General features: G+C 39.8%; 2 protein-coding genes and 1 long non-coding RNA gene across 4 annotated transcripts; 2 read left to right on the top strand and 1 right to left on the bottom strand.

Moving 5' to 3' along the window:
- Positions 1-2581: 2581 nt before the first annotated feature.
- LOC117672079 (mas-related G protein-coupled receptor member H-like) lies at positions 2582-4891 on the top strand. The gene is made up of 2 exons (XM_087890791.1): positions 2582-2646; positions 3154-4891. The coding sequence occupies exons 1-2, from the start codon at positions 2582-2584 to the stop codon at positions 4115-4117; spliced, it is 1029 nt and encodes a 342-aa protein (XP_087746917.1). The 3' UTR covers positions 4118-4891.
- Positions 4892-6693: 1802 nt separating this feature from the next.
- On the bottom strand, positions 6694-9042 carry LOC117672082 (uncharacterized). Its single transcript, XR_004593113.3, has 2 exons — positions 8644-9042; positions 6694-7121 (listed from the first exon to the last, which is right to left on the bottom strand). It is a non-coding gene; the product is annotated as an uncharacterized LOC117672082 (long non-coding RNA).
- Positions 9043-9090: 48 nt separating this feature from the next.
- On the top strand, positions 9091-12499 carry LOC117672080 (mas-related G protein-coupled receptor member X1-like). Of its 2 annotated transcripts, none has more exons than XM_087887685.1 (3): positions 9091-9174; positions 9903-10041; positions 11425-12499. In XM_087887685.1, the coding sequence occupies exon 3, from the start codon at positions 11457-11459 to the stop codon at positions 12384-12386; it is 930 nt and encodes a 309-aa protein (XP_087743811.1). In that variant the 5' UTR covers positions 9091-9174; positions 9903-10041; positions 11425-11456; the 3' UTR covers positions 12387-12499. The 2 variants fall into 2 exon arrangements, with proteins under 2 accessions (XP_087743811.1, XP_034284422.1); XM_034428531.3 differs by having other exon boundaries at positions 9886-10041.
- Positions 12500-13557: the final 1058 nt, after the last annotated feature.

The following is a 13557-nucleotide window of genomic DNA, read 5'->3' as shown; positions in this document are numbered from 1 at the left end:
AGTTCTACTTATCTTTACCACCGGTTTGCAATGAGCACGCGCACGTGCTTGCTTCACTCGCGCACGTGTGCACTTCTGCGCATGCACAGATTATCAATTATGACATCCGGGTGGGTGGGCGGAGCCTCCCACCGCTTTTACTACCAGTTCTAAAAAACCAGACAGAACCAGGAGCAACCCACCACTGATCTACTGGCTGGTTTAACTAAGGCCACTGTATAAGTAGACTTAAGCATTAATTATTTCCAGAAAAAACACTGTAATTATAATCATAATTTTAGTTCGTAGAAGTAGTTTAGTTTAGTTCATAGAAATAGTTGCAAGTATGTGTCTGCATACATGCCTATCCTTTCCCCATTATTCCACCCATTATATCCACTATGGAAATCAGCCACAATTTGCCATTAGAAATCATACAAGTCCAACCATTGGAGCCCTGCCTGCCCCACCTAGCTAGTAAAAACAGTCAGGGAAGTAACTGGAGTTGACTCCAGGATACAGTCACCCTTTTGGGGAACAAGGAGAGGTTTCAATGCCTTTGATATTCCAAAGTTCCTGGCAGCAGTTCTTGAGGAATTTAGTGAGGGTCTTTCTCAGCCCTGTTCAGAGATTCTATGTCTCTGAATTTCAGTGTTAAGTAATCAAATAATGACCATTTACATAAAGGAGATTTGCCCCGCCTATATAACTCAATGCAACATTAGTCTTTCTAATTTACCATCAGAATTGCATTAGAATTATGGATATTGATTTGCATAATAATTTAGAGGAATATAAGGAAATATGTTCACTGCAGATGTAGGCATTATTATTCCATCTACTAAGTATGTTACTTAAATATGTTTTCTTGATTTTCATTTTTTTCCTCCTCAAATGCTTTCACTCCTTCTGTTAAAATTCCCAGTGTCACTCCAAATTTAGAGATTAGTCTCCTGTGATAAGGAGATTCCCAGATTGAGGGTTGTCAGAATCCCTACAGAATCTTTGAATATTGCCCTTCATTTTGGGGTCACGGGTTTCTCATCTTAGAAACATTTCTCAGCTAAGGTTTTGAAAAAATTAGAAATGAAAGAATCTTTTTCCTTTTTTGGGCTGATCAGCAAAGGCACATATGCCTGCCATCAAACCCAGGGCTCTCCCTTATTGGGAGATATAATGTACGTTTCAGTAGATCACATGAATTTTTATGACAGATGGAATTGCTATTTGGGCCTTGAAGATCAGGCAAATATTTCAGCAACAGCTGGACTGAAATGCCCTTGCCAAACCTGTATCATATGGGTAGGTAGGCGATTTCTAGGGAAGGAGAAAATGTCCACAACATTTTCAAGCTTACATTAATGGCACAATTTTTTTTTAAATGGAAGGTATTCCTTCATGTTGCCTTATTTTGGGATTTAGTTGAAACCTAGTAAATCTGGAAGACTATACTTTGTTTCCCCGAAAATAAAACATCCCCCCAAAATAAGATCTCCTCGAAAATAAGACCTCCCCAAAAATATTTAAACCCGTGTGCAGCCGGTCTCTGCCATTTCCTCTGGTTAGGGTTAGGGAGACAGAGCTGGAAATCAGGTAAGATGGTAAGAGGATCCCCGTCTTGTTCCATGCGCCCCAAAATAATAAGACCTCCCCAAAAATAAGGCCAGGCACTTATTTTGGGGTTCAAAAAATATAAGACAGGGTCTTATTTTTGGGGAAACACAGTAGATTTCTAGAAAGGTGATGTACAGGACATACAACCATGCTGTTGACTACTTAATAACTAAGTAGCCCTATCTGCATGTCACAACTCAGTTGAGGGAGGGATAGTGTCTACTGATATCACCTACATCCAACCAGATGTGGGATTTGTGTTAGGGTCAGTTTTAACATCAAACAACACTAGATTTGTCTTGAGTAGAACTAGCCTTTCATGATTAGGCAGATCCTGCAAAAATTTCAGAGAAGATTCACTTTCAACAATGTTAAGGTGCCTCTGAACCAGCTGGGCTACTGGATTTTTGTTTCAGAGAGTTCAAAGTCCCAGGTTACCACCTACCTTTCTGCAAAGAATTCTTTGTTTTGAGTGGCACACCCAAGGCCATCTGCTTCCTGGTCTTGGACTATTTACTCCAGCTCACAGCAAGCTGAAGCAGTTGTGTCTTGCAAACACAGATAACCAGTTTAAGAACATCTCACTCTGCTCATGAGAATTGTTTGAAACTCTCTTCTTGCTTGAAAGATTAGCTGTAAAATAGAACGAGAACTCAGAGAAGAAAATGCATGGGAATTTTTCTGTCCCATGTGTATTTCAGGAGAAAAAAAATGCATTTAGTGCAACTGAGATGAGAGTTGTTAAGAAAACAAAGAACAAGATATTCCACATGGGCTGACAGTGTAAGAAAGAACAAAAAAGGGAATAGGGAAGAAAGAGAAACACACACATTTAGGTGCCAAGAGGAGCCAAAAGTAGTGTGCTTGTAGCTTTGTTTCCCTTTGTTCAGCTGTCAGCTGCAAATAGCTGCATCCAAATACAGAGTACAGTTTGGTGGAGATACAAATAAGGCCATCTGTTTTCTTTCTGCAGAACTTAAATTGGCTCATGGTCGAACTACTACATTTCACAGAACTTGTTAAAATTGGAAAGCAAAAAGAAGAAAAGCGCAGGTAGATGGAGTGAATGCACATGCTGCAAATATTAAGGGAAAAAGACTGCTTGACTAAAAACTTCACAAACAATTTATTTGCTAAAGCGTGGAAGTATTTCATTATATCTATTCATGTAAAGTGCTGACAGGAATGTTGTAGGGAATCAAGAAGTCTGTCTTGTTATATGGCTCTTTCCAAATCCTTTTACAACAGGTGTCAAACTTGATTCATTGAGGGCCGCATCAGGGTTGTGTTTTACCTTGGGGGGGGGAGGATTGAGGGGGAGGCATGGCCAGCTCAATGTCACTCATGTCTGGGGCACCTGTGGTGGCCCAAGCGGCCCCACAGGCTCCATTTTCTCTGGCAGAAGCACTGCAGGCTAGTCCGCTGTTTCCAGGGCCACCCAGCGGGCCAGATCTAAGCAACTCGTGGGCTGGATCTGGCCAATGGGCCTTGAGTTTGACACCCCCTGCAATACGAAGTTCAACAGTCTTATTAATAGCGGGATTCTTTCTATTTTTACAGAGAAGAAAAGAATACTGGCCACTCCATACATGCCTTGATCACAGAGACTACTTCTACTGCTCATGCAGCCAAGGGAAATGAGACCCAATATTTATTCCAAGAAGAGAAGACTCTGTTGATATTGTTATATATTACTCTACCTTTCTTTTTTTTGGGACTTTTCAGCAATGGAGCTGTTATTTGGTTTCTCTGCTGTAGAATCAAAAAGACTAAATACACAGTATATGTACTGAATTTAGCCGTTGCTGATTTCAGTCTCCTCTTCTGTCACATCGTATACGTTTTAATCAGTCTAGTTGCATGGGATGACTCTGTTTGGATGTCACATTTTCTTTTAGCATTTGATATCTTGAATTATTTGGGATACAATACCAGTTTTTTCCTATTGACAGCAATTAGTGTGGAGAGGTATATGGGTGCTTTTTTCCCTTTCTGCTATCGTTTTAAACGGCCAAAGCATCTTTCTACCATACTGTGCGCTGTCCTGTGGGCCCTCTCCTGTATCATGATGGGAATAGATTATTTATGTTGGCAGGAATACATGTATTACATAGGTATTTATCCTGCAAATACAATCGTTACCACTGTTCTCATGCTATTTTTGCCAGTTATGGTCTTTTGTAGCTGCAGTCTGTTTATCAAAATATCTAGATACCCAAAGTCAAAATCTCCAGCTCGCTTTTATCGTACTGTTTTTATCACAGTCATTCTGTTTCTTATCTTTGCTGTGCCTCACAAGATCCTTTGTCTGATGGAATACACCCAGCCAATGGTGGACATAAAGTGGACGATCATCCGTAGCTTTTCCTTGCTTAATTTAATCAACAGCAGCCTCAATCCTTTTGTTTACTTTTTTGTTGGAAGACAGAAGCAGCAGCATTCCAAGGAACCCTTGCATGTAGTGATCTATAGGTCCTGCAATGATGAAATCCTGGATCATATAAGCAGTGAACAAGTGGCATGAACACCCATTCTCACTAAAAGCAGCTTTCTACAGATCTGTTTGATGAAAGGTGATTGATTCATTCAAAAGGCTGCTTATGAAGTCAGTTCTCTAACACGTTCCAGGATGATGATTTGCCAGGGTGGATTTCCATATCTCTTAACCACGCCACCTCTGTACCTGAGGCCTGTTTTTTCCCCCCATTTTCTTGCCTTTACTAGGATATATAATTTTACTTTGCTTGGCTTTTTAGATAGTCAACCATTATTGTTTGCACCTGATAATAGAGCCTTTCTCAATAACCTTGATTATATACTTTTTTTGGCAAATTAAGAAGTCTCTTGGCTCTTCGGATATCCAGTTTTCTTCAATATGCAATGAGGCATGGGCCAACGCTCTAATTATATCCATGTGGAAACTTCTTTTGCATTGTGCCATTTATTTTGGCTTGTTTGTTTCTTGTAGAACTACTTTATACATGTCTCTGTTCTTCATATTATTGCAAAGAAAATGGAGCTGACATGTTGAAAACAGAAAAATAACAGTTTGCAATAAGCTTTAACCAGGTTCTCCTACTTTAGAGATGGAGAACGTACTCTCTCTTCACTTCCAATGTTGCTTAAAGTAATGGCATTTGTGGCATTAGAGGTATGTGTGGAGGCTGATTTCCTTAAGAGGACAACATTTTATTTCCTAGGACAGAAGAAAATAATACCTGAACACGCTTAGGCACGTCTGCAGAAGATGACAAAATTAGGGAACAATGGAAGTGTGTGGGGAACAATTACAGATGGAATGAATGGAGATGTGATATACGCTCAATGTGTCTCATACTCAAATATAATATCCTAGGATATAATATGTAATGATCATGTTGACTTCCTATTTTTTGCTTCCTGCAATACCCCCTATATCCATGATGGTGAGCCTATGGCACATATCGGTGGGCACGCGAGCTCAGCTCCAGCATGCATGCGTGCGCCGGCCAGCTGATTTTCGGGCCTTCTGGGAGGGAGACCGTTTTGGGCCTTCTGGGGGGGAGACTGTTTTTGCCATCCCCAGGCTCTTAGAAAGGCTCTGGAGCCTGGGGAGAACGAAAAACTGCCCTACTGGGCCCACCGGGCCATCGCGTGCCAAAAGCGGGGGGCGCACATGGGGGGGGCGCATAGAATTATGGATGTAGGCATGCATGCATGTGACCCCACCACGCTCCCTCCACTTTTGGCACATAAATAAGCACAGGTATAACTTTTCTTCATTGACAATGCACCTTTTTCTTTGATCGTTATGTCTGAACTCGGGGAAATATAAAATGCCTCCTTTCCACCCTATGGGTTCAGCCATGCCACTATAGCCCTTTAGTCCAACATTATCCTATCAAAGCATCAAGATCCATATAATCTGAAAGCAAGCACCTTTCCCACTAGTCACTCTCCAGCCCTTGCTTGCCACCACCACTTCTTTCTCAGCATTTGCCTCCTCAGCACTGTTTTCTTCAGTTTCTTCCTTGCTGATTTTAAAGATATCATTTCCATGATTCCAGCCAGATGTAGAAGAGGAAACTAGAACTGCATTATATGATTCAGAGAAGAAGAAAAGGACATTTTTCTACAGCTCTGAAAGGCCAGTGAGATATCTGCTACAACCCTCCTTTTGTTTATAATCTCCTGAAAACAATGGGGATGTCTATCTGGGTTTATCTTGTTTATTAGCCGGTTTACCTAGACATGTCTGTTTTTGATTATCTTTGTTGCTGGTGAAGAAAGCATAGTGGCAGTGTGGAATATCATTGTTATTTTGAGGAGTTTAGTGACATATTTCTCCTTCACATTAAGAAAAGTCTAGAAGTTTAGAGCTCATTCTGAGCTTAACCTGCTTGTTTTTTACTGTTGTTTACTGAATAAGGGGGGGGGAGAGAGAACTTTCATATAGTTACAAACCGTTCCTATTGTGAAAGTCTCAGACTTTATATTCCTATCCTAGAGTTATGTTATCCTAGTCAAGGCCGGGTCTTGTAGTCTCATGACCACAACAGAGCCATGAAGTCATGGTGCCAAATTTTGATTAAAAGGTTGGGGTTGTTGTTTGTTGGGAGCATCTTCATAGAACCTAGCACTGAGTACTGTGGAAACTGACTGCCCTTAGGGTATCTCTGCTGTCATTATTAAGGAGCTCCTGGCAGCTTGTAAGAGATTTGGGTATCATGGTATGCCGTATGTATGCTTTTTACATTACGCTTTTAAATTTGTTTGCCTGAGCTAATAATAAAGTTTAAAATCCCTTTATTTACTGGAGTGTGTATTGCTTTTGAATCCAAAAGAACCAATTGCCTGGGCACCTGATCACTGCCCTGACACCTGGCAAAACAGTAAGAGATGTGATTGTCCAACAGCCAATTTGTTTCTGTTATTCAGCTCTGCAGGACCTTGTTAGCTGCACAATGGGTGGCAGGGGACATCTTTGAGATTATTTCTTTCCTGGTGTTATATTTCAGTGTTTGAATTATTATAAATTTGGTGTTGCTTAATTTAATATTTCTTTTGTGGATAAACAACATCTATGTGTATATGGGCATTTTCTTCTCATATATTTCTTCATTGCATAATTTTATCCACTGGGCAGATACCCTCAAAGAGAGGAAGTTCTTCAAATGTCCTGGCTTTAAAGATGATGATTAGCACCTTGAATTCTACCCAGAAAAAAACTGGAAGCCAATTCAGCTCACATAGCAATGGTATACTATTGGCAAACTGAGGGGGTGTCTATTACCATGCAAAATGCTATATTCTGGACCAACTGTAATTTCTAGGAGGTCTTCAAAGATAGTCTCATGCAGAACACATTGCAATAGTCACACCTGAAAGTGACCAAGGTTTGAGTGATCCTAGGCAGGGCATCCCAATCCACAAATGAGTGTGATTGAGACACAATATGTATCTGTGCAAAGGGTCCCTAGACACAGCTGCCAGCTGCTTCTTGAGCAGGAGCCACAAATCCAGGGAGTTCCTCAAATTGTACATCAATTCTGCCAAGAGTCAAAAACAAAAATAATTGAACACAGTTGGTTAGTGAAGGGGGCTTTTCACCACTGTATTCCAGCCTGACAGACTCACCTCTTCCCTAAAATAGATATTAGCCCCCTCATGCACCCAACCATATGTCACTTTCTCGGAGGTCTTAACCAGCCAGGAGGGGCATGGGTCCAGAACACAGGCTACTGAGCTCACAGCTAAGTTAATGTGAACATGTGCTGCCAGAATCACTAGTAGGGTAATTCAACTTGGTTAGTGGCTGATGATTTAAACATGTTGGGCAAGGCTGTCAAACCCACGGGCCGGATGCATCATACGCTGGCCACGCCCACACCCAGTTTAGCAAAGGGGGGAGAAAGTCCTGATACATCATGTGACAACGCTGTGACAACGCGAGTTTGACACTCCTAACGTTTGGGGTATAAGTCCTCTATGGGGCCATTTTTGCTACTCTCCATGCACAACACCTACTACATTAGCTTGCTATTCTAATTTCTAGAAGTAGGAATGAGGTGGGGAGGAGTGCAAGTGACATTACATGCAGCATGAGGATATCAAACACATGATATTATACCAAATGTCAACCCATCAAGGTGGGGCAAGTCAAGAAACAACAGACGGTATAAAGTCTACTATTGCTATAAGTTACAATTAAAGAATCTTGAAAGCCTTTTAGAGTTTTCTTCTATTTCCTCTTATATGTACAGAATCAAGGCAGAGTTATCTTGTGGGGGCTTTTTTCTCACTCCTCATCCCTTCTCTGGCTAATTGTTAATATAAATGGATTTAGCCATTAAAACAGCACAATTTTCATCAAAGACAGAGAAAAGTACAAACTCTTCATGATCTAAAGTGAGACCATTTGGGTAGCCTGAATTTGAGCCCATAATAAACTTGAAATTATACTTTATACTTCATTAAATAAAATTAGGCTGAGAACCACTTTGATGTAATGGCTTAAGGCATCAGCTTAGAAACCAGAACACCATGGATTCTAGTCCTGCCTTAGGCACAAAACCAGTTGAGTGACCTTGGGCCAGTGACTTTCTATTAGCCCTAAAAAGGATGCAATTGCAAGCACTTCTGAAAAAACGTGCCAAGAAAATTGTAAGAATTGATCCAGGCAATCTCCAAGAATTGGACATGATTGAACAGAAGAAAAATAAAATAGGCTAATGGGTTATGAACCAATGAGAATTCTAAACTATGGTAAAAATAGGCATGCCTGCAAGGGGAAGGTACAGTATAAGAAAGTCACAACTGGCCACTTTTATTATTTTGGACCATCCATCACCACCACCATATAGGCAGTCTTATCAGTTTCCTTTACAAAGTGGGGATGATTAAAATTTAATGGAGTAACACTTCTAGCCATGACTTCATTCTGGCATCTAGCAATATTGCTGGATTCTGGATATTTCTCAGCTATAAATATGATCCTCTGTACATAGTACGACGCCATCCAGAATAGACATATTGGCCATCTATGGGTTTGTAGGGTTAATTTATTCCTACCTTGAGTCTCACATTATTCACTTCCACCAATGAAATCAAATCCAAATTCATAAAAGAAGCAACCCATTTAAAGTGAAGAATTCAAAGAGAGTAGATTGCTACAGAATCTTCCCAGCTGGAAGGAGCAGAATCACTGCCATTTCATGATCCTGTTTTCATGCTATCCAAGCCATCCCAGCAGAAACTCACGGCTGATGACTTCAAAAGTTACTGAAAAAATGAGGACTGTCAACAAGAAAACGAATGCTCTTTTTGTCTCTAACAGTATCTGTCAGATTGATCGCATGAGACTTCAGGCCAAAAATCATGAAGTTAGATCTCAATCGATATGAAGGACAATGACTCTGTGAACTTTGCAACACAGCAGCTAACAGTTTCTATGAGGTCATGAAAATATCATCTTCTGTTTATTACATAGGACACCCATTATCATGTTGCAGTTGGCCATACCTTTGCAACAAGCAATAAAGCTTCATATGAAGGCAGAAGCATAATCAGACAAGACTGAAAGGGAAGCAGAGAGTAATAATGGTAGTATTTAGTTTTCTACTTAGCTGCTTTTCTTACCAAATGGATAACGGTGTTGTTATTGTCATTGGTCACATCACATTGGTTTTATTATATTAACTTTCTATCATGGATAAAGACTAACATGATTGAACATATGATTCACTGAGATGAAAGGGGTGAAAATCTTATTTTCATCTATGACAAACTGATATGTTTTGAATGTATTGAGTGATACATAATTGAGAGGCTCTTCCTTGATTAAGTCACAAGTTCCCAAACAACCAATTAAATATATAGTAGATGGGTCCCTCGATTTAGTCATCCAGCCAGAAAAAAATAGAACTGGTACCAATCAAATATACATGCCTTCTGGAATAGAGTTGACTTCTTAATACAGAGGGAATCTGCAGGACTGTGAACAGACCATCTTCTAATGACTGTGTCACAGATTGTTGAACAAGCCCAAATGAAGCAAGAGACAGCATTTCAGAGAACAAAATACTTACGAGTATGTTTGACCATTTTTGTTTGTTTGTTTTCCCTCTTTTCTAGTAGCTCTTGTCTTTTGCCTCTGTAGAAATCAGAGACAAATTATCCATGAAGCATCCAAGCATCCTGGAATACTAACATCAAATATATATTCATTACAGAACACACAGCATTTTAGGTCTCTGTTTAACTGGTCATAATTCTAATTCTCTCTCCCACCTTTGCCCCTGGTACAACTAAAAGCTGTACCTCTGTTGTAGCTCTCTCTAGAAGGCTAAAAGGGAGGCACAGGAGAAACTGTCAAGGCAAGGAGAAACTAGAAAATAATCTGCCCCTGCCTATTATCAGGAATCTCCACTGGATTACAGATATTTCCACAAATGACAATTAATCTTCCATGTAAGTGAAGTATTCCAGTTATTATCAATTGTATATCTGAATTGATGTGTTCTTTGCCTCATAAATTCTTATTAAGGTGAAAATGTCGTAAATCCCTGTTCGCTGTTTGCTAGTCACGTATCCTATTTAATTCCCAAGTAACTGAAATATAGTTTATTATCAAATACTGCAGCTACAGATGTCAAAATGGTATCACCTGATAGAAACTGGGCTGGTACCAAATTCTATCCCGCTTGAATTTAGAAAGATTCTTTTAATAGAAAAAAAATGCAGAATGAAAGCTGGTGCCGGCCTCTAGTAGCGTATTTCGCAAACTTAGCAACTTTAAGACATGTGGACTTCAACTCCTAGAATTGCTGGCCAAGCAACGCATTTGCTCCCAAAATCCCAGAAAGTTTGCCCACCCCTGGATTAAATTACTTGAAAAATAACTTTTCTATATAAATGCCTGACTGGGCATTAAGGCCTTTAGGAGGTGTCTTTCCAACAGGGAACCTTTTTAGTAGCTTTTCAGATTTGGCAACATCTTCCTCAGGGACATCAGACTAGCTCTATTCTCCCTCTCTAGTCATGCAAAAATCTTTTTATTTGGATCTGTGGTGTTCTGTATTTTTTATAGTTTTGTTTGTTTGTTTGTTTAATATATTTTAATGGAGTAGTTTGGTGTAGTGTTTAAGACACAGACTGGAAAACAGAAGACTATGAGTTCTAGTCCCACCTTAGCAGTAGTGAAATTCAATTTTTTTTACTACCAGTTCTGTGGGTGTGGCTTGGTGGGCATGGCTTAGTGGGCATGGCAGGGGAAGGATAGTGCAAAATCTCCATTCCCACCCTACTCCAGGGGAAGGATACTGCAAAATCTCCATTCCCACCCCACTCTGGGGCCAGCCAGAGGTGGTATTTGCCAGTTCTCCGAACTACTCAAAATTTCCGCTGCCGGTTCTCTAAAACCTGTCAGAACCTCCTGGATTTCACCCCTGGACCTTAGGCACAAAGCAAGTTGGATGACCTTGTGCCAGTCTCCCTCTCAGCCCGAGAAGGTAGGCAAGGACAAATTACTTCTGAAATCTTGCCAAGAAAACTGCAGAGACAACTCCTGGCAAAGTCATGGATCATCTATGGTATATCTTACGGCTACATTATAAAGGTCAGACCACTTTTTGTAAGCATCATCTATGTGTCTTCTAAATGAAGATCTCTGACATATGATCTAGTACAAAACATTCAGCCAAAGTAAAATGATGCTCAAGTTAGATTTTTCTGCCCAATCTTGTGGGTGACAATCAAACAAGCATTCCTATCTGAAAAGCTGATTCACTTAAGTTTTCCTACCTACATTCTTTGCCACATCTTACTAATACTTTTTGTGTTTGATTTTGGCAGATTGAAAAGGATCACAAACAGATCACTGCGAGATGGCAGAAACATACTCTCTGTCTTTCCATACTATTGGAGAACATCAATATGCTGGGACAGAACTGGAAACTGGATACGGTTTTCAAAGAGCAATTACGATTATTTCCATTCCAATCTGCATTTTAGGATTATTTGGGAATGCAATTATCTTCTGCCTTCTCTCCTGCTCTATCAGGAAAACTAACTTTACTGTTTATTTCCTAAATTTGGTAGTGGCTGATTTTGTTGTACTCATCTACTACGTTATTGTTTTTGTTTTATTCTTGAAAGCTCTTCCTATCAGTCTGTATTCGTTACATTTAATGGATCTGGCACATACATTTGGGTTCAATGCCAAGACCTATGTGCTAACAGCTATTACTGCTGAAAGGTATGTCATGATTTTTTGTCCAGCCTGGTATCAACTTCGCCGGCCCAAGCATTTCTCAGAAATCATGTGTACCATTTTGTGGGGCTTATCTGGCCTACTGGCCATCACATTATATTGTACTTGCTATATAGAGACTGATGCATTACTCAAGGACACTAATCAGCATTGTGAGTCTACAAAAATGGTCAGAGTAATAATCAACCTCCTCGTTTTTCTTCCCATCATGGTCTTTTCTACATATATTATTTTCACAAGAATGCTGAATGTATCCCAGGAAACTCCTCTGAGAAGACTTGACATCACTATAGTGGCCACTGTTCTTCTGTTTCTTCTCTTTGCTGCTTCAGTGAGGATTATCGAAATCATAGCCCGTTGGGTTCCAAAAATCCATATTCCAATTCTTTTTCTCACTCTTCATTTTCTTGATGCCATTGACAGCAGTGGGAACCCCTACCTCTACCTGATTGTTGGCTATTCAAAGACAAAGCTTGATTCTGAAAAACCTTTCCAAACATTACTTGAGAGATCTTTGTTGGATGATGGAACAACACAAGAGTAGGCAGGAGCTTATTAAAAGAAGATTGTACCGAAGGGATGCTATCAAAAATTATTCCATTGTAACTAGTTATTGCCTTGAGTTCCAGAATAAATAGATTGCATTTATTGTATAAAGTTTGGCTTTGCTCATTACTTCTAATGTATCTACAAGTTTCTAGACCATGCTTATCTTCTTCTATGAACAACACATCTCAAATCTTTAGCCATTATATGCAACCAAGACATTGCCCTTTGGATACATTACTTTTTTTTTTTTATTGAAAAAGTTTTACAAATACAAATTTTTCCTCCTTTCCCCCCCCGCTTTCCCTCCCTAGCCCTCCCTTACCCTCCCCTCCCCCCATGGCTTCCCCAGGGTGAAATCCAGATCCAAATCATATTATATAATACTTTACCGGCCATTTACTCTACCCCCTGTGAAGTATACATTTCTTCCTGACATTCTAGTATACTATCCCCTGTAAACTATACATTTCTATACAACATTCAACTAAAAATTATCTGGTACTTCCTAGTTTAGTATTTATTCTACACATAATCTATCCATGTCCTCCACTCCCTTACATAGATCTCTTGTGTCCGGTCTTTTATGTATGCCGATAACTTCACCATTTCTGCAAAACTGGCCACCTTCAGAGTCCATTCTTCAATAATAAACATAACATCCCTTTCAGGATTAAACAATCAGTAACCTAGCCTATCACCATATACCATATCAATTTTGTTTCACCCACTTTCCCGCAGGTCCGCCATATATAATAATTTATAAAATCTAAACAATCACATCAAGTCCTTCTTCCAACAGTGTATTTAGTGTCTTTAGTTGTCATCTGCCCCCATCATTGAAGAGTACTTTTATATATAACCCCCCCCCGAGTGACTTTATATTTATATTCCATATAATATCTTCTGTAAAGTCTTTCATCTAGATTATTAATTCCATCGACCATGTTAGGGTAACAACCAGATCAACTGCAAATGCCCTTCTTCTGTAGTCCTCTTGCCTCATAGCTATTCCCTTCAACGTACACACAATCCATCTTTCTTAAAATCTATAATAGAAAGTTCCAATTCACTCAATTACAGGCCTTCTCCACATCCTAGAACACCAGCACTGCAGGGTTTTGGATACATTACTTACTTACATTACATTACTTAAAGCTGTGCCTCAA

This window comes from Pantherophis guttatus, chromosome 1, assembly GCF_059756535.1.
Source record: "Pantherophis guttatus breed Tessera chromosome 1, ASM5975653v1, whole genome shotgun sequence".
NCBI classification, from domain to species: domain Eukaryota; kingdom Metazoa; phylum Chordata; class Lepidosauria; order Squamata; family Colubridae; genus Pantherophis; species Pantherophis guttatus.
The sequence above is the reverse complement of the archived record's forward strand: the minus strand, read 5'-3'. Positions and strand labels throughout refer to the sequence as shown.